Here is a 24546-nt window from a genome sequence, read left to right on the forward strand (position 1 = left end):
TTCTGGGGGATGCATCCTATGCACGCCACTGAACTCTCCCGCTCCTGTTTCCAAGCTCTCCTACCTACTCTTACAAAGTGAGACTCCGAGGTTGCGGGTGGGGGGTGGCGGGGACCCTCTCTCCTCCCGATCATGCTCTTTCTTAGCACCCTCCACTTCCTCTCGGCCTCTCCGTCCTTCTAGCCCAAGATAGTGGCCCTCCTTTGCTCTTCACAAGCTCCCTTTCCCACACCCTCAGGCCGGGGTAACCTGTTGGCACTGACCCTAGCTCCATTCATGTCTGCCCCGCCCCTCCATCCTCCCTAGGGCTCGGCCCTGGGTCCGCCCCCTCCCCCAGTCCTCTCCTTCTCTTCTCTTTGCCCTGCCTCCTTCCCGCCCCCTGCCCACACCAACCTGCTGGCCCCGCCCGGGCCTGAGCCCCGGGCCCGCCTCCCTCTTCTAACCTACGACGCCTGCGATCCTCAGCTCGGCGCTGCCACTTCGGCGCCTGCCGCCGGGGCAGCAGGGACTGCGGCGCTACGCCAGCGCGCTCGGGCGGCCACCGGCGAGTTCAGGACGTTAGTGGGTCCGTGCATCTGTCCGGAGAGAACTTCCAGATCCGTGGCTCCGCGATGATTCTGGCCTCACTGCTGCTGGGGCTGCTGCTGCTGCTGCTACCCGCGCCCTGGAGAGGTGAGTGCCATCAGCGAAGTCTCGACGGTCTTGCTGCTAACTCCAGCTAGCCATCGGAGGTTCTGGGGGATCCGCAGCCGGATCGTGGGGTGCACGTCCCAGTGGAACCGGCACCGGTGGGCACCACAGAGGAGGACAGTAAACCCAGCGGAGCGTTTTGGGAGCACCTAAGTTAGAGCCTATGTGGAATGCAGCCCTCAGGTCTGGTATGGCATGCGCCAAGAACTTTCCCCTCAACACTGTCTAGTGGCCTGGCCGCGCTTTGGCGGGATTTCTGCGGGTCACAGACCAGGGCTTCTAAGGCAAATCCCACGCCGCGAACCAGTGAGCGGCTGCGAGAAGTTGGGTGTCGCGGTTCGCGTGTAGCGTTGGACCGAGGCTGGGTGTCCCGCCAGGGAAAGACTGGTTTTGGCTTCTCCCCTGGGCTCTGGTGAGCATTGTGTTGTGTTGGCCCTCCTTTGCAGGAACACCCTGTGAGTGTAGAGGCCTGGAAAAAAGCAGAGGGGGACGACACACTCCTTTCACCACTATTACTGTGGAGCAGAATCTGGTGTGTTAGGGTGGCTTCTGCGTTCATCTCGGACCTGCTTGAGTGTTCTCACACGCGCTTCAATATGACACAATGGATTGATAAGCACAAACAAGTACGGCAGGTTTCTCCAACAGATGATACTGAGGCACTTTGTGAAGTGGCTGGAAAAAAATAAAAATAAAGCAGGATTTACCGAAAGAAAGGGAAGTGAGAGGGTTGGATGTAGGACTGCTAAATCAGCACATTTCAGGTATTGCCCCTGCCCTAAAAGGTTCAGTTTCCATTCAGAATGTGGTTTTGTCTCTTTTGATCGTTAATCTGGTTGCCTAACATTTGTCTTTTAAGAATACCTGGAAAGTTCGGTTTACAAGTCTAGCTACAAACCTAAGTCCATTTGCTCAAATGAACATTCCTTGAACAATTCTCTTCTTGCATACTAAATTACATAAGCCATTTGTAGTTTGAGGCAACACGACAATCTGAAACAAACACCAAGAGCCAAAAACAAGCAAAGAACTGAGGCGGCTCTGTTTTCCATCACCAAATCCTTAAAAATTCCTCAGCCTTTCTGCCAGGTCTCTTCTTAATAATCTGCTGCAAGTCGTGTGGATTTTTGCTCCTTGTGCTGGCCTGCCGTGCGCGGTTCTGGAGGCTGTGAATGTGGTGAGCACAGAGAGAGTAATAGGAACAAAAGTTTTTGTTTAATGTTTTAAAAATCTATGCTTTATTTTCTCCATTTTGATAAAGGGTGATGAACTTGTGTAACTGATAAGTTTAGTTAGATAACCAGAGTCTTAAAATGCACAGTAAGGAAGAAGGGAAGTTTCTCAGTTTTCCTCCTCACAGAATTGGAGCTGCTGAGAAGGAGCGTTCCAGATACTCCGACCCTTCCTCTCTGCTCACTCCCAGATGGGGGTGGATTGGCAGGGAGCAGCATACGGTGCTTCCTACCTTTCGAGGGGAAGAGGAGGGAGAAGTTTGAAAGTGTGTAAAAGTGAAGCCCGTCTGATGCCTTAGTCTGGAACTGAGAAGTGTGAACCCTGAGAGCAGACTGAACTGGCTGAATTCTTAAACTGATCCTGAAAACAGATATTCCAACAAATTTTAAACAGTTTCCCAAAGAGAACTCTAAGTGGTTCTGTTGCTTTATAGACAACTTTTTTTCTTTCTTTCTTTCTTCTTTTTTTTTTTTCTTCGAGACAGGGTTTCTCTGTGTAGCTTTGCGCCTTTCCTGGAGCTCACTTGGTAGCCCAGGATGGCCTCGAACTCACAGAGATCCGCCTGCCTCTGCCTTCCGAGTGCTGGGATTAAAGGCATGCGCCACCACCACCCGGCCCTTTATAGCCAATTTTTAAAACAACCTCCATTTGCTTTTTGGAAATAAGTAGTGTTTAATAAATGAATGCATGGATTTTGTAAAGTTCTTTAAGGTGGTGAGCAAGACATAATTAATTTTAAATTAACAAAATCATGCTTTATTTTTTTAAAATTTTCATTTGAACTGTATGAGTGTTTTGCTTACATGTGTGTCTGTGCATTTTGTGCATGCCTGGTTTCCAAGGGGAGCAGAAGAGGGCATTGGATCCCCTAGAATAGGAGTTACAGGTGGTTGTGAGACATCATGTGGATGCTGGGAATTGAACCTGGGTCCTCTGGAAGAGCAGCCAGTTCTCTTAACCACTGAGCTGTCTCTCTAGCTCAAAATTATGTTTTTAAGGCTCACTTGAAAGAGTCTCTAGATAATTCTGGTAGGAGGGCTAGTGAGAGCCACAATAGATCGCCAGGCAGGGCAGATGAGTTGGGACATTGAACACCCATGTTCTCCGGCCACTTCCCACACAACAGCCAGAATGAGCTGTTTCATAACATCATGGTGTACTGTCCCCAAACGAAACACCCCTCAATGGTTGCCTCTTCCTCGTAACGCCTCGCAGAGCCCCACCTCCCTGTTGGACTCACTTGCAGTCAGTCCTCTCCCCCTCGTTGCTATTGACCTGGTCACCTCTATATCACCTTCCTAGCACTGAACAACTTTTAAAAAAAAAAAAATTGGTTTATTTTTATTTCATGTCTGTGAGTGTTTTGTCTGCATGTGCCTAGATGCACCAATGCATGCCTCGTGCCCACGGAGGCCAGAAGAGCGTGTCCGATGCCCTGCAATTGGAGTTTCAGGAAGTTGGAAGCCACCTGAGTGCTGGCAATGCAGCTGTAGGCCTCTGCAATGGCCGTGCATACCCTAACGGCTGAGCCATCTCTCTAGCCCCAAAGCTTATTTTTTTTTTTAAAAAAATTAAAGCCACAATTTTAACAGCTCCTTGACCCGGAGTGCGTTGCTCTGAGTACCTTGACTTTGAATGAAGATCCATAGTTTCATCATAACTCAAAACCCATGACGCTGGGTTGGACTACATCTACCTGGAAGAAACTCAGGGCTGAACTCTATGGACCTTGGGGAGGTGGTTAAGTCTCAGAACCTCCAGAGTATTTTTGGTACAGTGGGCCACTATGTCACAGAACTGTTGTGTTAGAGCTAGATTTTGTCAACCTGACACAAACCTAAACATACCGGGGATAAAGGAGGCTCAGCTGAGGAACTGCCTCCAGAAGCTTGGCCTGTGGGTATTTCTACTGGGGTGTTTTCTTAATTGCTAATTGATGACGAAGGGCCCAGTCTGCTGTGGGTGGAACCATCCCTGACTAGGTGAGCCTGGGCTATAGGAAGCTGAGCAAGCCATGGGGAGGGAACAAGCCAGTAAACAGTGTTCCTCGTGGTTTCTACTTCAGTTCCTGTCTTGGCCTCCCTTGATGATCTGATTGACTCACCTGCAAGTCAAATAAACCCTTTCCTTCCCAAAGTGAATTTGGCCAGCATTTTTTAAAAAAAGATTTATTATGTATACTGTCTGCATGTATGCCTGTAGGCCAGAAGAGGGCGCCAGATCTCATTACAGATGGTTGTGAACCACCATGTGGTTGTTGGAAATTGAACTCAGGACCTCTGGAAGAGCAGCCAGTGCTCTTAACCACTGAGCCATCTCTCCAGCCCCTTGGTCAGCTTTTTTTAAAAAAATGGTTTACTTATTATGTATACAGTATTCTGCCTGCATGTGTCCCTGCAGGCCAGAAGAGGGCACCAAATCTCATTACAGATGGTTGTGAGCCACCATGTGGTTGCTGGGAATTGAACTCAGGACCTCTGGAAGAGCAGCCAGTGATCTTAACCACTGAGCCATCTCTCGAGCCCCTTGGTCAGCCTTTTATCACAGCAACAGAAAAGCAAACTAGGACATGCTGGAAAAGGTGAAACGAGATAACAGCACACTATAAATCCCAAACCAATAGCAGTATAATGACCAATGGTTCCCTGTACTTCTTCTACCTTCAAATTTGGGGTCGGTTAATTGTTTTTCCTAGATAAAAAGTGCTGAGTGGAAAGTTGTTTGTTTGTTTTCCCTTACTGGATGACTTCCTAAATAAAAACTTGAACTATGAGGAAAGAAGGTTCAGAGGTAGCTCAGTTGTTAGAGCGCTCATCTCACATGAACAATGCCCTGGGTGCAATTCCAAGCATTGCATAAACCGGGTGTGGAGAGTGGCTTACCGAGCCTCACTCCTGCCTGAAGAGCTGTTGGCAGGTCACAGCTGCTTGGGGAGAGGAAGTCAATTTTCTTTAGGAGTGTGGCTCTTGGTTACCCACGCTCTAGTGGATAGTCCTATACCCATGTGATACCTGCAGCACTAATTAGACTCAGCAAGTTTTAAAAAATAAATAAAAAGAGGATATGAAGTTGGGAGGGAAGAGGATAAGAGTTAAGGAGGGAAGCAGAGTAGTAGATATCAGAATACATTATATACATGTATAAAATTCTAAAATAATAAGTTAAAAATTGCACGCTCACACACACACAGGGAGAGAGAGAGAGAGTGAGAGAGAGAGAGAGAGAGAGAGAGAGAGAGAGCTGGCATATACCTACAATCCCAGCAGTCTGAGGCGTAGGCAGGAGAGTCAGAAGTTCAAGGTCATCCTTAGCTATATATCAAGTTTGAGGCCAGCCTGGGCTATATTAGACCCCATCTTCAAAAAAAATGATATGAAGGCAGATTTGGGGCCACTCGCTTGCAGTGGCTGGGTAACCTCTGGGTAGTCACTCTGGGTGCCTAAGTCCTTTGCTACAGCTCTTCACAGTTTTGCCTCCCATTAGCTCTGCCAGCAAAACCCAACCAGGAGTAGGCTTCCTCAGGATAGACTGGCACTGCCAACCCCCCCTCCTGTCTTCCTTGTGGAGTACAGACTTGACTTGGCACAGGAACAGCTTCCTGTCATGTGCCTCGCAGGAAAGCATAAAAATGAGGTCCAATCCTGGCTCCACTTTTCCTATGTAGCTCTATGCCAAAGTGGGTGTGGGTTTGTTTTGGTGTTTTGTTATGTTTTGTTTTGGTTCCGGCTTTTTAAGTGACCGAATCCAGGTCTTTCCTTTCCTTTGGTGGCCTCCACAAGAAAAGGAGCATTGTTAATTCTGTGCAAATATGAGGGTCTGTGTGTAGCTTGGACTGTGGGAAGTGGGGAGAAGGTAGGTCCTGTGTGCCTGCCTTCCTGCTTCCCACTCCGTGGCAGGTACTATCGGGGACCTCTGCTAGCCAGGAGAGAGACCCAACCTCTCTTCCGGTCTCACTCTGAGTACCCATCAAGCCCCGTCCTTAGGTAAGTGGTTACCCTGTGGTTACCCCTTCATTGTGCTTGCTCACATGCCGGCTTCTGAAATGCTGAAGATGCAGCCTGGTAGGGTGGAACATTCCATTCCTTATCTGTGGGCTCCTTTTAGGGAACAATGAGACACTTGTCAACCAAGGGTGTTCTCAGTCACCAGCTCTTGGTTTTGCTGTTGTTTGCTTGGTTTTTTTGGTCTATACTTTGATACTTTGGCTTGTGATAGGTGGCAAGTTCTTTAACACAAGAACCCTGGTTTTTTTTGAGACCCCACACTCCACTCCATCTGCATTTTGGGCAGATGGAAGCCTGTTGCTCACCTTCCCCTGACCTCTGTCTGTTGGTGAGACCCAGTGGATGTGTGTGTACTTGAAGTCCCAGGCAGCCTTGTCCCAGTCACCTCCTCCAGATCCAGTGTTTTAGTGACGAAGGAAAGATGATTGTGCCTTGAACAGACTCATCGCGAAATCTACAGTTACCTCCAAAGTGTGTTTTTTCTTCCTTCTTGCCTATTCATCTGTCATCATTTGACTCAAAGGTCAAATGGATCTTCAGGAAGTCTTGAGATGTCAGAGGGATAGATGGGGCAGAGGTAAGAAAAGAGCAAAAAGAGAGATTCTGGCTTTTGTGTAGGTCAAGGTCATGCGCAAGAAGTTTTATATCTAAAACCAAGATGCTCCGTGGCTTTGCTTTGGAGAAAGCCCATTTAATTTTGTTAGCTCAGTGAGGGATTGTTCTGGTGATCCATTTGATGTGTCTGTGTTTCGCTTTGTACTCAGAGCCTTACAGATATCTCAGTTGGTCTCTTCAGAGATGCTGTCTAGCCCAGCGTGATGTGATCAATACCGAGTTGGTATCCCATTCAGTTCCCCTCTGGAGGGACAGCGCACGGCTCACAGGGCTCAGGTGTGTAGTTAGGCAAACACTCTGATAGAGATCCCTTTTCTGGCAGACACATCCAACACCTATGTGGTTCACTCACACTCAAAAAACATGCAATTGAGTTATCAAACATCTCTCTCTCTCTCTCTCTCTCTCTCTCTCTCTCTCTCTCTCCCCCCCTTCTCTCTCTCTCTCTCTCTCACACACACACACACACACACACACACCTCATAATGTCTGAAGTAAGTTTGCAGTTTTGTGTTGGGCTTCACTCATAGCTAACCTGAGCCACATTCAGCCAACTGGCCATGGCTTGGATACCCTGAAGCTGCTTGCTCTTGCAGGCTCTAATTACCTCAGCATCCAGGGACTCTAGACATGGTAGGATCTGCCTTAGCTACACTCTCTCCTCATTAGACACACAAAGGAAAGCCTTGTTTGTTTTGGAGAAAGTGTTGTTTTCCTATCTTAAGCCTTCAGGGCTTCTAGTCAAAGCTACCAACAGCAGTCTGGCCTCGTTATGGCTTTGATGCGGGTTTCACAAGTAAGAACAGGCTGTCTTTGTGGAGAGTATTAGAACAGGACTCAGATTAGCCGAAGTTGCTTTCTGTCCCCACACTGCCCAAGGAGCTCTCTGGGAGGTGATAAATATTCATGGATTCCCCCATTGCTACTTGTATCTGGTGGCTGGTGTTCCAGTTTTGCTGTGAATGGCCCTTGGCCTTTGGCACACAGGAAATGAAACCAGCTTGTAAGCACTTTGACAATTCTCCATGTGACTTGGAAATGGTAGATGAAATCAGTGTTCTTTGAAAGTTTTAGAGCAAAATTAAAAGGAAATTCATTGGATTTAGATTTAGTTAAAAACAACAACAATAACCAGTTTGGGAGACCAGCATGTGAGTTCGAGTCTCGGGTTAGATTCTGTCTTGCAGGGACACCTAGGTTATAGTGCAATCCCCATTTGTCAGTGGACAGAGCAGAGAGGTGAGTCTGGATGGAACACATTTCTGCCCGGAGGGGAAAGGAGATGGGACTCTTTCTTGAAACTGGACACAGTGCTCTGAACCCTGGCTGGGATTCTGGATGTGAGCAGCGGTCAGTTTCCATTATGCAATGGATGAAATGGGGACAGAGGGCGGAGTTTGGTTTAAAACACGAACCACTCAGTTGACTCTTGAGTGTTGGCAGCTGCCATCCTGGCTGCCTATCTGTCTACCTGTGCTCTCCAGTGAAATCCCACCCCACCCCCCAGCTCTATCTAGAGAAATAGAATAGTCCAGAAATGCAAAGTCATCTTTCTGAGAATACTAGACTTCCCTGAATAAACCGTGAGCGCTTGGGTTATGGGCGGCAAGAAGAACCCTAGATCTTCCTGGAAGAATAGGATGGGGCACGCCCTCTAGAGAGGGCAGTAGAATCCTCAGGGTCTGAGGGAGACTGACATCCATTTTAAAAGTCTCTTCATTTAGTGTTATGGTGTAATTTTATATTTGGAAAAAAAACACAGATGTGCTATATACAGTAAAATATAAGCCATCTAAGTATTTTGGCTGAAGGATAAGGGTAAGGCCACTGAGGCAGAGGTTATCAGCAGGAGGTGAGGTGAGGTGGGCTGTTGTTGCTCCGTTTTGTTTTTCGGGACAGGATTTCTCTGTGTAACAGCCCTGGCTGTCCTGGATCTCACTCTGTAGACCAGGCTGGCCTTGAACTCAGAGATCCGCCTGCCCCTGCCTCCCAGAGTGCTGGGATTAAAGGCATGCGCTACCACAGCCAGTTAGGAAGGTGAGCTTTAAACCCATCTAAAATGTCTTTTCAAGACCCAGCTGCCCAGGTCAGCCCAGGACCTACGGACTCTGTGACCCCGTCTGGCCATTCTAAGTCCCCTCTCTAATTGTACTCCACAGAGCCAGTGCATCTGAAGTCTGACCCTGGGGAAGGCTGGGGAGCCTTTTCCTACCTCCCAGGAGGAAGTGTTTCAGAACCTGGCCATGAATTTGGACTGAGATAGTTGTGCTTATCCAAGGAGAGGTGCAGGGCTTAGGCCCGAACGAGAACTGTGGGGTGGTCTTCAGGCCAGTTATTGTCATGGCTTTAGGACCTGCAGGAAGAGTCACAAGGGCAGAGCTTCATCTCTCAGCCAGGTCATACAGGGGTGCTGTGATTGTAATTAGGTGGGCCGACCAATAAATACGATGAACTTTTTCTTTTACCATCGCAGGTTTTTTTTTTCTTTTCTTTTCTAATCTATTCTTTAGTCTTTATACTAAAGACTTACCTGTGGTGGACCAGTCCCCACACTTATTTACCCCAGGAACTCTTGAGAAATGAGGGATAAGAGACTTAGTTAGAAATAGAGAGGAGAGGAACAGAGAGAAAACACAGACTCGGGTGGGCCTGGATCCTTATCCACCAGCCTAGAACTTTACTTCAAAGGTCTTTTATAACAATGCCAAGGGGTAGAGCAAAAGACCTCCACCTTGCTAGTTACAGTCACCTGGTACCCAGGCCCGTGGTCCAGTCAACCTCTTATGCAGTCCTGCTGGGTACAGCCACTAGGAAACCTAGTGGGCTCCAACACTTATCTAAGTGGGACACAGGAAGTAAGATTTACCCATGTCCTTACCATCCAGTGTAAGAGGTCAAATGTTAGCGATACAGGTCGTTAATTCACTTGTTTCAACCCCCTTAGTCTCACTCCATGTCAAGTTCATTAGTGGCAGATGGATTGAAATGCATGCCTGGTTTTATGTTTCGTGTTTTTAGGTGGGTTCTTATGCAGTTCACGTTGGCCTGGGACTTGTTACATAGCTGAGTATAACCTTGAACTTCTGATCCTCATTCCTCTGTGCTGGGATCACAAGGGTGTGCTACCATGTCTGGCTGATGCAGTGCTGGCTGGGGCTGGAACCCAGGGCCTCCTGCATACTAGGCTGGCACTCTACCAACTGAGCCCCATCTCAGCATGGTTCATGTCTTCACAGGGGCCTATGTGGATGTGCCATACATTTATTGATGTATTAATGCCAAACAATAATTTCTTTCTTTTAAAGATTCATTACAGTTACATGTATGTATCTGGATATGAGTATGTGCATGTGAGTACAGGTGCCTTGTGGGAACCAGAGGCATCAGCTCTCCCTGGAGTCACAGGTGACTATTAAGCCCCCAGGTGTGGCTGCTGGGAACCAAATTTGGGTCCTCTGCAAGAGCAGGATGCATTAACTGCTGAGCCATTTCTTTACCCCCAACCCAGTTATTTCTTAATAGGTGTTTAGGTTTTCCTAAATGTGTTCTATTATAACCAATGTGGACACGAACAATTCTTTTCATCTTTACTTGAGAGAGGTTTAATGTGCTGTAATAAAGCGCGCAGATTAAATTTTTTTATCACCTCATGTGTATGGATGTTTGCCTCTGTGTGTGTCTGTGCGCCACAGGAATGCTTGGTGCTCGAAGAGGCCGGCAGAGGGTGTCACATTACAGACAGTTGTGAGCTGCCGCGCGGAGGCTGGGAACCCACACGTGGATCCCCTGCAACAAAAGCCAGTCCTCTAACCACTGAGCCATTTCTTCAGTCCCCAAATCCACGGATTTTTAAGTGTGGAACTTGATAAGTTTGGGCAAATATTCATGACAAAACCACCACACAAGTTAAGACAGCCTCCGACGTTTTTATGTTTCCCAGTGAACACAGACACACAAACATTGAAATGCTGAACTGTGCGTGAAAAGCAGTCCACCCTCACGCAGTGCCAGTTCTGCACATCTGCTCCGCAGGTTGCTGTGATGGAACATCTGGACAGAACTGTTGCTTCCCAAGTCTGCCCCAGACAGGTCTGCCCTCTTCAGGGTAGGTGGGAGCTGGTTTGTCACTGTGGCTGAGGCCCCATTCACTGAGTTCCTTTCCCGTTGCCCTTGGTTCTCACATACAGGACCCCTCCTTCTGGTCAACCACCTGAAATGAGGGGCTCTCTAGCTAGGGCCTGTAGATGGACACCAAAAGAGCAAGGGAGGGCGAGGCCATAAGAAGCCCCTACCCATCCTGCCTTCCTGGCCGTGCAGACTCCGTCGTAAGGGCCCCACCATGTAAAAGGGACAATGTTTGAAAAACTATTATTTTTACTTTGGTTTAAAATGTTTTATGTTGTGGGCGTTTACTTGCATAGTTTACATGCAGGGAGGGCCAGCAGGCAAAGAGCAAAGGCTTTCTTCTTCCTCGTCCCTTTATATAGGCCACCTCCAGAAGGTGTGGCCCAGATGTGGAGTGGGTCTTCTCCCCTCGAGTGAGCCAGCAAAGAAAATCCTTCACAGGTTTGCCCAGCTGCTTGGGGTTTAGTTGATTCCAGATGTAGTCCAGTTGACAACCAAGATCAGCCATCATCAACTGTAAGGCCACACCATCCAGTGACCCACCCCCTCCTCGGCGGCCACCAGACAGCTTTCTGGTTCCTCTCATTTTGACTGCTTTGACTCTTTCATGGTGTTTGTTCTTGCTTTAAATGTTTGTTTTACACAGAATGGCCAGGGTTCTTAATTATGCTTACTACAGAAAGTAGGCAAAAGTTCATCAACTGTGTTTATTAAGTGTCACTTAGAAAGGGCTTTAACAAATTGTTCTTGCAAAGGTTTTAGTCTTCCAGAATTGTCACATTTTATAAGGAAATGCTTATTTTCCTTAAAAAGTTTTTTGTTTTGTTGTTGTTTTGTTTTGTTTTAAAGAGGAATTCAGGTTTCTGTAGTCTGGAGTATAGCACAGGGACTTGGGGGCTGAGAGTCTCTCCCAGGTCCCAGGTTTTGGGAACTCACCTCTGGGCTTTGGAGACAATCAACTCCAGACCTCCCTTGGTGAGAGAGAACCAGGCTTCATGCCTGTGGCCAGAAAGAATTGCTTCGAAGCCTTTCTGGGGCAGTTGGCAGGCCGCCAGAGGAGAAAGGACGGAAAACCCTTGGTTAAATAAACACTGTGTGTTCACATTTCATTGTGAGGAGCTGAAGCCGCCTAGTCAGCACAATTGCTTCCATATGTTTAGCGACTCGAGTCCAGGCATGACTAGTTGCAACTCCGAAACAAGGCAGATCAGATGTTGGCGTTGTGGAAAGCCCTGCCCTTCAGTGATTGTCTGTTCTCTCCAGATACTACAGTGTTTACCCCCCAGCACCCGCTCCTGCCACCTGGAGACGGACGGACTAGCTCCACTTCATGGCTGCTCCGAGGCAGTGAGTTCATCAGCAGAATCAGCAGAAGAGATTTGTTTCAAAATCTTGTCGCCCAAACTGTACCTTAGGCATAAAACTTTTAAAACCTCCCTTGGAAGACGCCAGCATTTTGCCAGTGTTGAAAACGTGGTGGGAAGGTTGGGGAGGGTGGTGAAAGGTTGCAGTAAGATTCTAGAATGTTCTTTCCAGTTGCATGGGTATATTCTTGCACAGAGAGAACCTAGGAGTTGGGGTCTGCTTGGGAAGCTGGTATTGCAAAGGACTTCTCCTGGGAAGGAGTCAAATACGCCTATCAAAAAGTAAGAGGCAGGCTGGAGACATCATGAGGGGTGACTTAACGACCTTTGGGTCAAAGGGTGAACACGTTTCTTTCTTTTCCCCGTCCTCTTTAGCCCAGAGGAATGTGTGGGATAAGGGCAGTGGGATGTCACCCCGTAAGTGGGATGTCACCCCGTAAGTTCTTTACACTTTAGGCAGAGCTTTGGGGCCCTTCAGACCCTCCAAGCCAGGACACAGAGGATAGGTAGCTTGTCTGGTGGACTGGGGTCCCTGTCTGTCCTGCCAGACCTACTCTTCATCCCACCATGACCCCAGAAGGCCGACTGTGGTTGCAATAAGTCACCTGTCAATGAATGCCATGGAGCTCTGGCTCCAAGTAATCTCATATGCCACACGGTGCTGTTTAAGTGTTAAGGTAGCGGCCCGTTTGTCATCTGACACGCTCCGCCGATTGGGTCCCTGTGAAGAATCTGGCCCCACCAACCATCGAGTCAGATTGGCTACTTTACACTCTTCCCACCCTGCGGGGACCTCTGGACTGTCTCTATCATAGGGGCTTTTTGCCTCCTGTTGTACCACAGCTGCAACCTCTTACAAGCACATCTGACCCCTGGCCACTTACTCCCCTCTCTTCATTTTTTGTTTGTTTGTTTGTTGTTTTTTCAAGACAGGGTTTCTCTGTGTAACTTTGGAGCCTGTCCTGGCACTCACGCTGTAGCCCAGGCTGGCCTCGAACTCACAGAGATCCACCTAGCTCTGCCTCCCGAGTGCTGGGATTAAAGGCGTGCGCCACCACCGCCCGGCTCTCTTCAAGCTCTTAAGCCTCATTCCCCTTCGCTCCAGCACTGACTCTGGGTCAGGGGCTGTACCCGTATATACAAACGCAGCACCAGAGTCTTTCATTTCTCAAATGGCCTCTTTTCGGGTCATCTGAGGTCAGTCTCTCTGTTGAAGTTAATGATTATTATATACAGTTTAGGACTGGTCAGGTCCAGTGATCTCTGATAGAAGGTTATATTTTTCCTACTCCCTCGTCTCATATATCTCAAGGCTGGCTTCAGACTCTCACTGTCTAGCCAAGGATGACCTTGAACTTCTGATCTCCAGCCTCCCCCTCCACTTGAGTGCTGGGATTACAGACGTGTGCTACCAGGCCCAGTTACATGCAGGGTTGCTAGCACTACGCCTCCTGAACTACATCAGCAGCCCCGTATTGTTATTCTTGTTTTTTAATCCAAAATCCTTTGCATTTGCATAAAGCCATACTACACAATGTGGAAAAATTTTGCCTTTGTTTTTTAACAAAAACCTCAGAATCCGCCCAGGTCCACAAGTTGGTGGTGCACACGGAATGAGCGCTTGGTGATCTAGTTTCTGGCCCTTTCTCCCGAGGAAGACAGGAGTTCTGGATATGCAGGCCTTTCTACTAAGCACAGGTGTGCTCCAGGAGGAGGCTTTCCTGGGAAGAGCAGGACAGCAGATCATACCACAGGGAGGCCACGGGGCTGGAAGGGAAGCAGAGCTTGCTGAGGTAAAGCATCCTATGGCCCAGTCATGCTACATCTGACCTTGCACATCTATGGAGTGGAAAGCCAAGAACACCTAGGGGCTTGAGGATGAGTCACCATTCCCAAAACGGCTTTGGGCCTCCTGACAGTGGGACTAAATTACTGAGCATGCAGCTGAGAAAGAGCAGAAGGAGCAGCCTATACTTCAGGCCATTACTCCACTATCTGGACCAGGAATGCCTTTCCCAGACCCCAGGGTTGCCTGGGTCATGAACCAGACTGATGGTCTATAACACCCCAGGGTGACTCACCAGAACCCTCTACCCTACTGGGCTGTTGTCCTGCTCAGCCCACAACCTGGAGGGACTTCAGATCCAGGAAGTGTGCTGGCTGCCCCCCTACCCACTGTCCTGGGGCCTTCAGTATCAGCTTCCTTTTTCCACCTTAGACTGTGGTCACCACGCTTCAAGACAATCAAAATGACGTTCCTGTTAGGAACGTCTTATAGAGGCCAACCCTGGAGAGATGAAGATCTCTGAGAGCCAAGAGCCCAAAGCATGCTTTCCCTGTGATTCATGGCTGTCAGGTACTTGGCCATGGTGATCCCCTGTGCACTGTCCCTAGTGGATCTCAATGACTATTCTTAGAGCTTGTTTCCCAAGACATCAGAAATTGCTACTTCAGAGGGCCACCAGGACAGAATTCAGAAGAAAATCAGTGACCACCATCTCGGGCAGTAGATGGAGAGTGCTTCCCAACTCTTGCCTCCATGGTCCTCTTTTCCTCTGGGTTTCAGAGCGGTCAGAGTCCATCCTGAATGTGAAGGCAGTGGCAGACTAGGTGAGCTTCAGCTCTCTGAGTGCAGAACTGCCGACTAACCATTGAGCATCACTGCCCACCAGGCCTCGCATGTTGTTCTCACCAAATGTTCTTGGTCTTCATTGTGAGTTGCATTAGTTTATCATACAGAATGTAGACTGTTGTATCACAACTCCAGGTCAATCTTGAGTCTTCACAAGGTCTGAGTGTCTGAGCCATTGTAGCTGTGCGGGTGTCAGAAGCCTGTTCCAGAGGACAGTCCATTGCTGTCCCACAGCCAAGGCAGTGTCGATGCCTGGCCTGCCTGTCTTCCCTGTCCATTCTTTAGAATGTTGTGCAATCTCACGCCCATGTTCCCTAGATGTTCACAGTGTATCAGCACTAGGTCACACATCATGCAGGACTCTGAGGATGCCACCTATGGCCTCTGAAGAAGCCACAGCAAATGTGTTCAGAAAAACAAAGCAAACCCACATGGAAAGTGGATGTCATACCTAACCAGTTTAGCAACGGGACCATTAACTATGGCTCATCCTATCCCACAGGTCTGCCCCTGAACCGAGCACTCGGGAAAGATGATGGTTGACAAAATCTCTGACTTTAGGAAGCCATCATTTGGATTCTAATGAAGGGCTAAGTGGTGACTAGAAACACAAAGGCACTGGCAGAGGGGCTTCCCTAGCTAATGCTGGGACTAGGTGGGACTGTTCAGCCACTGTGACTGCTGGAGGGGAGGGGCTGGGCAGCCAGTCTTGGAACTGAGCTAGCCAGAGGCCATGTACCCAAGGCTGCTTAGTAGCATGTACTGCAGATGAAAAGTCCCATTTCCCATGGCCTGCTTATCCAGTCCACGCAACAGAACACCTTTGGAAGAAGCGGGTAGGGTGTGATTGCATATGCATTCACCCAAGTCATAGCCAGAGGCAGATCCCTTTCCACATGTGCTGTGTAGGGAGGACTAAATTCACGTGAAGTCGCTGAGGTGAGTTATTACTATAGCTCTCAAGTTGTCTCCAAAACGGAAGTCATCCAACAGGCCCACTTTGCCTCTGTTTTCTTGAGGTGGACAGGGACATGTTAATGACAGTTTTAAAGGTTGGTTATGGAACCCTTTCTTTTTGTCTGATCTCATCCTCCCACCCTCAGGCCACCAGAAATAATTCTGACAGGATTCTACTTCTGTAGTAAATTAAAGAGGGCAACAAAGGGGCATTCTATAGGATGCCAAAATAGCCGGGGGAGTGGGAAACTGGCAGCTAGTGACGCATTTTGAAGGCTGGGCATTGGACTTGGTTGGTTGAGTGCTTGCCTAGCGTCCCAGATTCTACAGCACCACATAAACTGGGTGTGGTGCCCACACCTGTAATCCTAGCGCTCCGGAGGGTCAGAAGTTCAGGATCATCCTCAGCAACAAGTCAAACTTGAGGCCAGCCCGAGTTACACGAGACCCTGTCCAAAAAGCAAACAAAAAATGTGTTGTACTATGATCTTGACCCTTGGGTCCAGAATCTCAGACTGTTTCTGTTTTGCATGCCCTCTCCCTTTATCCATACCGAGGGCTAGGCATTGACCACGATAGGGCACCGTTTACGCACGTGGACGGCACCACTGCTGCACCCCGAAGTAGTACAGTCCACGTCTCACCAGCCACAAAGAGAGACCTGGCCCGCAGTACCGACCCTTGAGAGTCAGCACTTCTCCAGTGTTAGACCACAGCGGGGTTTTAATAGCTCATCCTAACAGGAGAAAGTAATAGAAATAATAGCCAACATTCACTGCTTCCTGTGAGCCACACATGGTCATATGTGACTCCTTTGTTCCTAATGGCCGCCCTGGGGACACCAGTGTTGCCATCCCCATTTTCCCGGGGAGGAAGCAGAGCACAGCAGCTCCGCTAAGGCTGCAGTGTGTGTGTGTGTGTGTGTGTGTGTGTGTGTGTGTGTGTTTGTGTGTTGTGGTGTTGTGTGTGTGTGTGTGTGTGTGTGTGTGTGTGTGTGTGTGTGTGTGTGTGTGTGTGTGCGCGCATGTGTGTCCCGCTGCTCTGCTTTGTGGGCAAGTGCCTTACTCTCTCCGACTGGACTCTCGGAGGAAGTCTTGATACCAAGAGGTTATCTAAGTAGGTGCTGGCAGTCAGCTCATTCAGGCCACTTCTGGGCAGTCACACATGGAGATCCGTTGTCTCCTCGGCCATCTGGAGAATGGAGAAAGTACAGGTGGAGTGCAACGATAGCCTGACTTAGGAGAGGTCCCAGAGGTGGGGGTCTTCCCCAACTCACCTAGCAGCTTGTTCCGTTACAACAGCCTGGCTCATCTAAACCTGAAAGCTAGAATGGCACCATATTGTAGTAAGAGGTTGTCTTGCAGGATTGGAATTGCTAAGTAGTGTCCGTTTTATGTGAGATTGCTTCAACATATGTGAAAAATTTTATAGCAAACTTGTGGCACCTTTAAACTAGAAGAGCTTGATGTTAAGGAATAAATTACATAAAAGAAAGTTAATACCTATTTCTTCCACTTTTGAGTTTTGCCTCCTGAGAAAGGGACATAAATACATCTAAAAGGAAGAAAGTAGTTCCTCAGACAAAACCCCTGGCCCCTCGGTCTCATGGTGCTCAATAAATAGAGCTTCAGAGTCTTTGCCCATTGTGAGGAAGTTCAGTCTTTCCCCTGAAGATCAGGTGACTGGGTCCACTCAAACAAACTGCCAACAGACATATTAGTGACCAAAAAAGTATATGAGTGGCTGGGGACATGGCTTATGAGAGGCCAGCTCCCACCTTTTCAAGGCTTCTTATGAGGAGGAGAGAGGGGTGAGAAAATATTAGAAAGAAAGATAGCGAAGAGGAGAAAGACAGAAACACAGGGTTGCTTCGGGAGGACCTGGGTCAATACTCAACAGCCTTTTCTGTTTATTCAAAGGGGCTTTTTATAATAATGCTAAGGGGCAGGGCAAAAGACCTCCCCCTTGTTAGATCAAAGCACACTGCACAGCCAAGTGTAGCCCCTTCCAAGCACCTGGTAACCACACCAGTGGTTAAATCATTCCCTTATGCAGCCCTGCTGGGTAAAGCAAGCTCAGATTCCTGGAGCCTAAGTAAGTTCTCACCAGGAAACCTCGGGGGGTCTTTACAGTGGCTCAGATGGTAAAGTGCTTGCCTAGGATGTATGAGGCCCCAGGTTCAATCCCAGGCACCACATAAAACCTGGCATAATTCCAGCACTCAAAAAAAAAATGGAAACAGGAGAATCAGAAGTTCAAGGTCATCCTAGGCTATGTAGAGAGTTTGAGGCCAGCCTGGGCTACATGAGACCCTGTCTCAAAAATATATATGTATATATCTATATTCATAAACACAGGACTGATGAATATGCATATGAGTGAGGTGTACATATCCTCTTGGAGAGAGGAAAGGAAGCAGGGTCTTCAGGTTTTTAGGGGAGAGAATGAATGAATGAATGAATGAATAAGTGAATGAGGAGAACAGACAATGAATGGCCTGGAACAAACTTCCCCTGGGCTTTAGTTAAGAGTTCTGATTCCATGCCCTTTCCCTGTGAAATGATTTCACTCTTCTTTGGTTAATGAAAGTCAATGAAAAGAATGGGGGAGGTGTATCCTCTGATTGTAGATCTCTTTAGTTAGATAAAGATGCCTTCTTGATAGTGTCTCCTCCTCAAGTACTCTCAGCTTCAAGCCCAAAGCTACATACTTTGGAATACTGTTTTCTGAGCCCCAGTACCACCAAAGAGGCAAAGATGAATACAGAGGCTTCAATGTGGAGCTCAAGGACACCACCCATTCAGAACAAAGAACACACAGGGCAGCTTCTGCTTCTGCAAAAGGGTACATCGCCTCATTTGATTAGTAATCACACCAAACCGGAAAGGTTACAGAATTTGTCCAAATAGACTGAGGGAGTCGGTGAGTCCCTGTCCACCTATGATAGTTCTTTCTACCTATCTGAGGATCTTCCCCGTCTAAGGCAACAAGATCGTCACTGTTCTTGGCTGGGGGGACAAGGCCCCCAATGTATCTTGTAGGTCTGCAACACTGAACCTGCCATGGTGATGTAGAATCTTGTGATGAGAATGTAGGGTTGAGTGCTACAGGTGTCTGCTCTGCACAGTTGGATTTACTGTCCTACAAGGTCTTGGACCAACCTAAAGGATCTGTGATGGTTTGAATGAGAAGGGCCCCATAGGCTTATTGGTTCCTAGTTGGTGGAACTGTTTGGGAAGGATTAAGAGGTGCAGCTTTGCTGGACTTTGAGTTGTCAAAAGACTCATGCCATTCCCAATGCACTTTCTTTGCCTAATGGCTGTGGATCAAGATGTGAGCTCTCAGCTATTTTTCTACTACACCGTCATGGACTCTAACCCCCTGAAACCCTAAGCCCAGTTAAATGCATTCTTTGATCATGGTATTCTGTTACAGCAATAGAAAAGTAACTAAGATAGGATCCATCCGTCTTTTAATCAGTGAGATTGGGGTGTTACAAGGGGACATACAGGGCTCAATGCTGCTTTTATCGGCCCTGAGTCCCTGTTCCTCTTTGAAAGCAGTAAAGAAAGTCTCTTTACAGCTCTTCTTCCTCTTTCCATTCAAGGAACCCCCTTTTGAAATGGCCTGCCATTCCGAACCTGTAGCTCTGTCACACACACACACACACACACACACACACACACACACACACACACACACACATCCGTTTATGGGCTTGTTTTCTCTTGTCCTTTCCTGGGTGGCCTGGTGGAGAGATCTTGGGCCTGTGGAACTGAGATTCATTCTTTCCCAGAACGTGTTATCCTACAGTTTCGAGCATAAATTTAGTCCTCTGCTTTTGTGTTTCTCCATCCTCTCTTACGTGGACCTCTTGGGCTTCCCCGAGTAACCATTCTAACCTTCTGTATTTCCAAATTTCTATCTTTTGTGATTTTTTTTTGGGAGGGGGGGTAATAGCTGGCCAGCTTCTGATCACAAAATGTACTTTAAGTATTATCTGGCCAAGGGGATAATATTAGCTTATTTTTCTGTTTCTGCAATAAAGTTACATGGCCAAGGCAAGTTATAGAAGAGTTAGGTTGGTTCATGGTTCCAGAGGTTTAGAGTTCATCGTGGCATGGTGAAGGGGGCAGACACAGGGGTGAAGGGGGCAGACACAGGGGTGAAGGGGGCAGACACAGGGGTGAAGGGGGCAGACAGACAGAGGGTGAAGGGGGCAGACAGACACAGGGGTGAAGGGGCAGGCACAGGGGTGAAGGGGGCAGAGCACAGGGGTGAAGGGGGCAGGCAGACAGGGGGTGAAGGGGGGCAGACAGACACAGGGGTGAAGGGGGCAGGCAGACACAGGGGTGAAGGGGCAGGCACAGGGGTGAAGGGGGCAGACACAGGGGTGAAGGGGGCAGACAGACACAGGGGTGAAGGGGGCAGACACAGGGGTGAAGGGGGCAGGCAGGCACAGGGGTGAAGGGGGCAGGCACAGGGGTGAAGGGGGCAGGCACAGGGGTGAAGGGGGCAGACAGACACAGGGGTGAAGGGGGCAGGCACAGGGGTGAAGGGGGACAGGCAGACACAGGGGTGAAGGGGGCAGGCAGGCACAGGCTGGAGCACGGTGCCAAGAGCTTACATCTTGACCCACAAGCACAAAGCAGAGAAAGCTTACAAGAAGGAGGTGAACCATTTTACTCTCAAACTCACCCCCAGTGGCACACTCCCTCCAGCAAGGCTACACCACTCTAAGTCTCCCCAAACAGCGCCGCCAACCTAGAACGACGTGTTTAAGTATCTAAGACTAAGAGAGCTCACTGCTCATCCAAACCACTCCAGGGACCCTCCAGTTTTACTTCAGAGTATTTTCCCGTCTCTCCCCTTGTTTGCATTGGTACCCTCCTGGGATGGCCTGGCGGGAAGATTTGGGGCCTTCGACCTTGAGAGTTTGGTTGGGTCTTCATCTCTTCCTGGTTGGATATTAAAAGCCTTATTTATATTTTGAGATCAAGGGCTGACCCCTTTATCCCTTCTATACCTAGGTCTTTCCAGTTCCCTCATGTATTCTTGATGGGACCCATTAATGTTGTCCCATCGAGGGTCCTGACTGGAGACCCTTGTGCAAGAACCTCTGACCTGTTAGATGTTCTCATTTCCAAATATCTAGTCATTCTTCTTCCCCTGAGGACAGAATGCTCAGAATAGTCACTAACGGCCCAGTGTAGCAGGGGCCCTGAGAACTGACCTGACTGGCCTGCCACCCCAAAGGGTCCTCTAATAAGAACTTAGGTTCACTTTTTAGAGTTCTGGCCTCAGTGCTAGTTAGAGAGGCATTAGCAAACCCAGTTCCTTCCTCTCCTGGTGGAACTCCCTGTCGGGGAATAAAGTCAAGGGTTTCTCCTGGAGGATTGGAAAGAAGGTAAATTTTAGAGTTTCCTTTCCATTGTTCAGTTTCTCTCCTCAGCTGGGGCAGGGAGAGGTAGACTGAGCAAGGCAGGGGAGCTTTCTGGCCTGGTTAGAGGACTCAGTTCCTCTGCTTTCTGGTCAATCAGTCCAAGCAGAGGGGCTGGCGTTTCCACCCGAGGAGCTGTTGTTGCACAAGTCCCGTCAGCCTGATTATTTAGGTTTGGTCAGGGCTGGTCAGAGATCTAAGTGTTGAGGGGATCTGTTTAGAACCTCTGTCATAGTTCCCTTTTCTTTGTATTGGGTTCTCATTGAATAAAGAACCTCAGGTCTTTTCCTCCAACAAAGGACATGGTCCATTTCTTCTTGGGAGATCAGACTCTTACAATTGATGTATTCAATTAAGAGCTGACAGCCCCAGGGGCTGGAGAGTTAGGCTAGTGGTTAAGATAAGAGCACTTATTCTCAAAGGACCCAGGTTCGATTCCCAGCACCCACATGGAGACACACTACCTTCTCAGGTTCCAGGTATACCTGTGATGTACATGGAGGCAGAATGCTCATACACATAAAATAATAAAAATAAATCTAAAACAAACAAACAAATAAAAAAAATCTCTTAAAAAAAAAAAAAAGAGCTGACAGACCCAGTTTGAGGGATAAGAGTAGGTTCCTTAGTCCAAATAAAACAACAATATTTGATCATTCCGTTTCTTGTTGTTTCTGCTTTTTTTCCCATTCTCTTCCATTGATTTAAGTCCTAATGGACTGTTGGGGAGAATCTATTTCTTTACTTTTCTTGGTGCCCAGTTTGACCTGATTATTCCCCATTCTGATCCCTAAATCAAGAGTCCCTGAGAGGCTCAGCACCCCACTACTCCCCATCCCTACCGGGCAGGTTGTTTGCACTCCAAGTTTCCAGCTTCACCCGTCTCCAGTCGATTCCTTTGCAATCAGTACTAGTGTTCAAGATCAGTACCTCTCAGCACTAGGCAGATTGCTATAATCCCATGACTGGATCTAGAGGCCTGGCTGCTGATAAGCCTCGTGAGGCCACTGAACAGCTACAGAACTGGGGGGGGGGCTCCATGCCCACACCCTGCTCAGTTGTGCCTCTCATTCACTCTCAAATACCCCCCAGAATGTCCCACCACTAAGGCAGTACTTGACTTTTTTTTTTACTTTGACCTGTGAAGAGTTACCTGTTGCCTTTGCTGTTGGGCTCTTCTGAGGCTGACTTTCCTGTCTCAGGATCATTATAATCTAGGGACTACCAAATGCCCAAGCTATAGGGCCACTGCAATGGGCCGTGGGACACATTTCTCCAATGACATGATTCTGTGACTTCTTGGATAGAATTAGCATCCTGGATGAGCCCCCAAGTTGTTGGAAATAAAGTATGGGTCTCAAGGACCCCCTGATACTACACAAAGAGCACATGGGCATACTATCATTCTTTTGATTGAAAATATTTGGATTCTTTGTAATTCTTTTCCTCAAAAGTTACAGAGATAAACAGAGCATCCTTGAGGAGGCCTGTAGGCATGAGCTAAACACCCAGAAATGCATGGCCACAGAGAACAGCCATATCAGAGCAGGAATAGAGAGAACCCAGTGACTACATAGAGCATGGGCCCGACTTGTGAATGAAGCTTTTTGGCTTGGCTGTATGTAGGACAGAAGACGGGCCCCTTGTCTAGGGTCCTATGGATTATCCCTCTCATTGTGACACGTGATCTGTCTGTCTAGATGAATAGGTTCACAGCTAGTCGCCAGCTCATCCAGGAAGACCTGTGTTGTTTCTACACCTATGAAGATTTCAAGCTAAGGAACAGTAGAGAGCCTTTTGATATTAGTGGATATCAGGGTTCAGTGGGTACCTCCTGAAGGCTTCCTGGTTCTTAGGTCCCAGAACAAGGAATTAGAGACACTTGGATGGCAGCAGAAAGTAGGGACAGTTTATTAGAAAATGATAAATTTCCAAGAAAGGAAACTGAGCTGGAAATGCTGGAGCAAGAAGAAAATTTAGAAGCTCAAATGGCCACAGCCATGGCCACATCGTACACAAAATGGTTTTTTTTTTTGTTGTTGTTTGTTTGTTTTTTTTTTTTTGTCACATAATGCCAGCTTTTGGGGGTCATCTACATAGAGTGGACTTTCTTAAGCATACTGTGACATGTATTTCTGTTATAGAAATGAGGGCCTGGAGAGATGGCTTAGGGGTTAAGAGCACTGGACTGTTCTTCAGAGGACCTGGGTTTGTTTCCCAGCACCCACGTGGTGGTTCACAACTGTCTGCAACTCCAGTTCCTGAAGATCTGACACCTACTTCTGGCCTCCCACAGGCACTGCATGCACAGATGTATATGCAGGCAAAACATCAATACATATAAAAGTTTAAAAAATAGATAAAAGTAAGAAATTTGGGACTGAGGAATGTGGAATGAGGAATCACTCCAGTGAGTCTTCCCCACACACTGAGAGATTAGTTAAGGCAAAGCTTTCTACTTTAGGCCAACTGGGCTAACACCCAGTAAGAGTCAGCCCCAACTGAAGATTTGGTTAGCTTAGATACACCTCAAGCTTATGTATCTTATGTACGTTGTCATCCTTAAATCTCCTTTGCCGGTCCAGGCCCCAGGTTACACTCCAGATGGTTTAAATGGAGGCAGGAGACTGCAAGTCCGGCCTCTTAGGCAGATGAGAGATTTATACAGCAAAGACATTTCATATTCCCAGACTTATTTCAAGTACACCAGTGTTGTTCTTTTTCAAATAGTTTTACCCAGGGTTAGCTTACCCACCTCGAAGAATTATGTTTTTTTTTTCTTGATAAGAGTAAAGGAGACTTAATGATGGTTGTGACCCCACACCCCCCACACCCACACACACACCATGCCTGTTAGAGGTGTGTCTTTGGTATGGGAATCAGGACCTAAAGGATGTCATAAATCAGTGCTGTCTCCTTTGTCGTGGGAATCAGAGCCTAATGGCTAGTCAATCCTGGGTAGTAAACATTTACATCCTAGCACCCTAGATTTCACTTATCTCCAGCAGGCCTGGTTAGCCTGTTACTTAGCTTTGGGTGTTTTGGAGTATTTTAAAGGCAGCACTCCTTGAGCTAAATTCCACTTGTGTGACTTAATGTCTCCTAAGCAAATCTATTGGTAATTCTTTTTAATTCTATAATTTAAGTTTCTTCTATATCAGTTCTACACAACTTCATATCACATTGTCTCATCAGCATCTTAAATGTCTTCCTGTGGGTGTGGGTGCTATTTCTCCTTTTAATTAATTTTTTCCATATGTATATTTTGACCATAATGTTTTTTAAGAGTTATTTCTTTAATTTTTGAGATTATAATGTAATTACACTATTTCTCTCTTTCCTTTCTGTTCTCCAAAACCCTCCCTCCCATTTATCATTCCTTGTTTTATTTCAAACTCATGGACTCTTTTCTTCTTTGTTATTATAGTGTGTGTGTGTGTGTGTGTGTGTGTGTGTGTGTGTGTGTGTGTGTGTGTGTGTTCCTAA

At 47.6% G+C, this 24546-nt stretch overlaps 1 protein-coding gene across 1 annotated transcript in view; it reads left to right on the top strand.

Annotated features, from left to right (window-relative positions):
- Positions 1–422: 422 nt before the first annotated feature.
- The window catches only part of Mertk (MER proto-oncogene, tyrosine kinase), a 108686-nt gene continuing 84562 nt past the window's right edge, over positions 423–24546 (top strand). The window contains exon 1 of the mRNA XM_028893379.2: positions 423–672. Within this exon, the coding sequence (XP_028749212.1) occupies positions 612–672 (61 nt within the window). The 5' untranslated portion in view covers positions 423–611. The remainder of the gene's footprint in view (positions 673–24546) is intronic.

This window comes from Peromyscus leucopus, chromosome 4 (genome assembly GCF_004664715.2).
Source record: "Peromyscus leucopus breed LL Stock chromosome 4, UCI_PerLeu_2.1, whole genome shotgun sequence".
Classification (NCBI taxonomy): Eukaryota; Metazoa; Chordata; class Mammalia; order Rodentia; family Cricetidae; genus Peromyscus; species Peromyscus leucopus.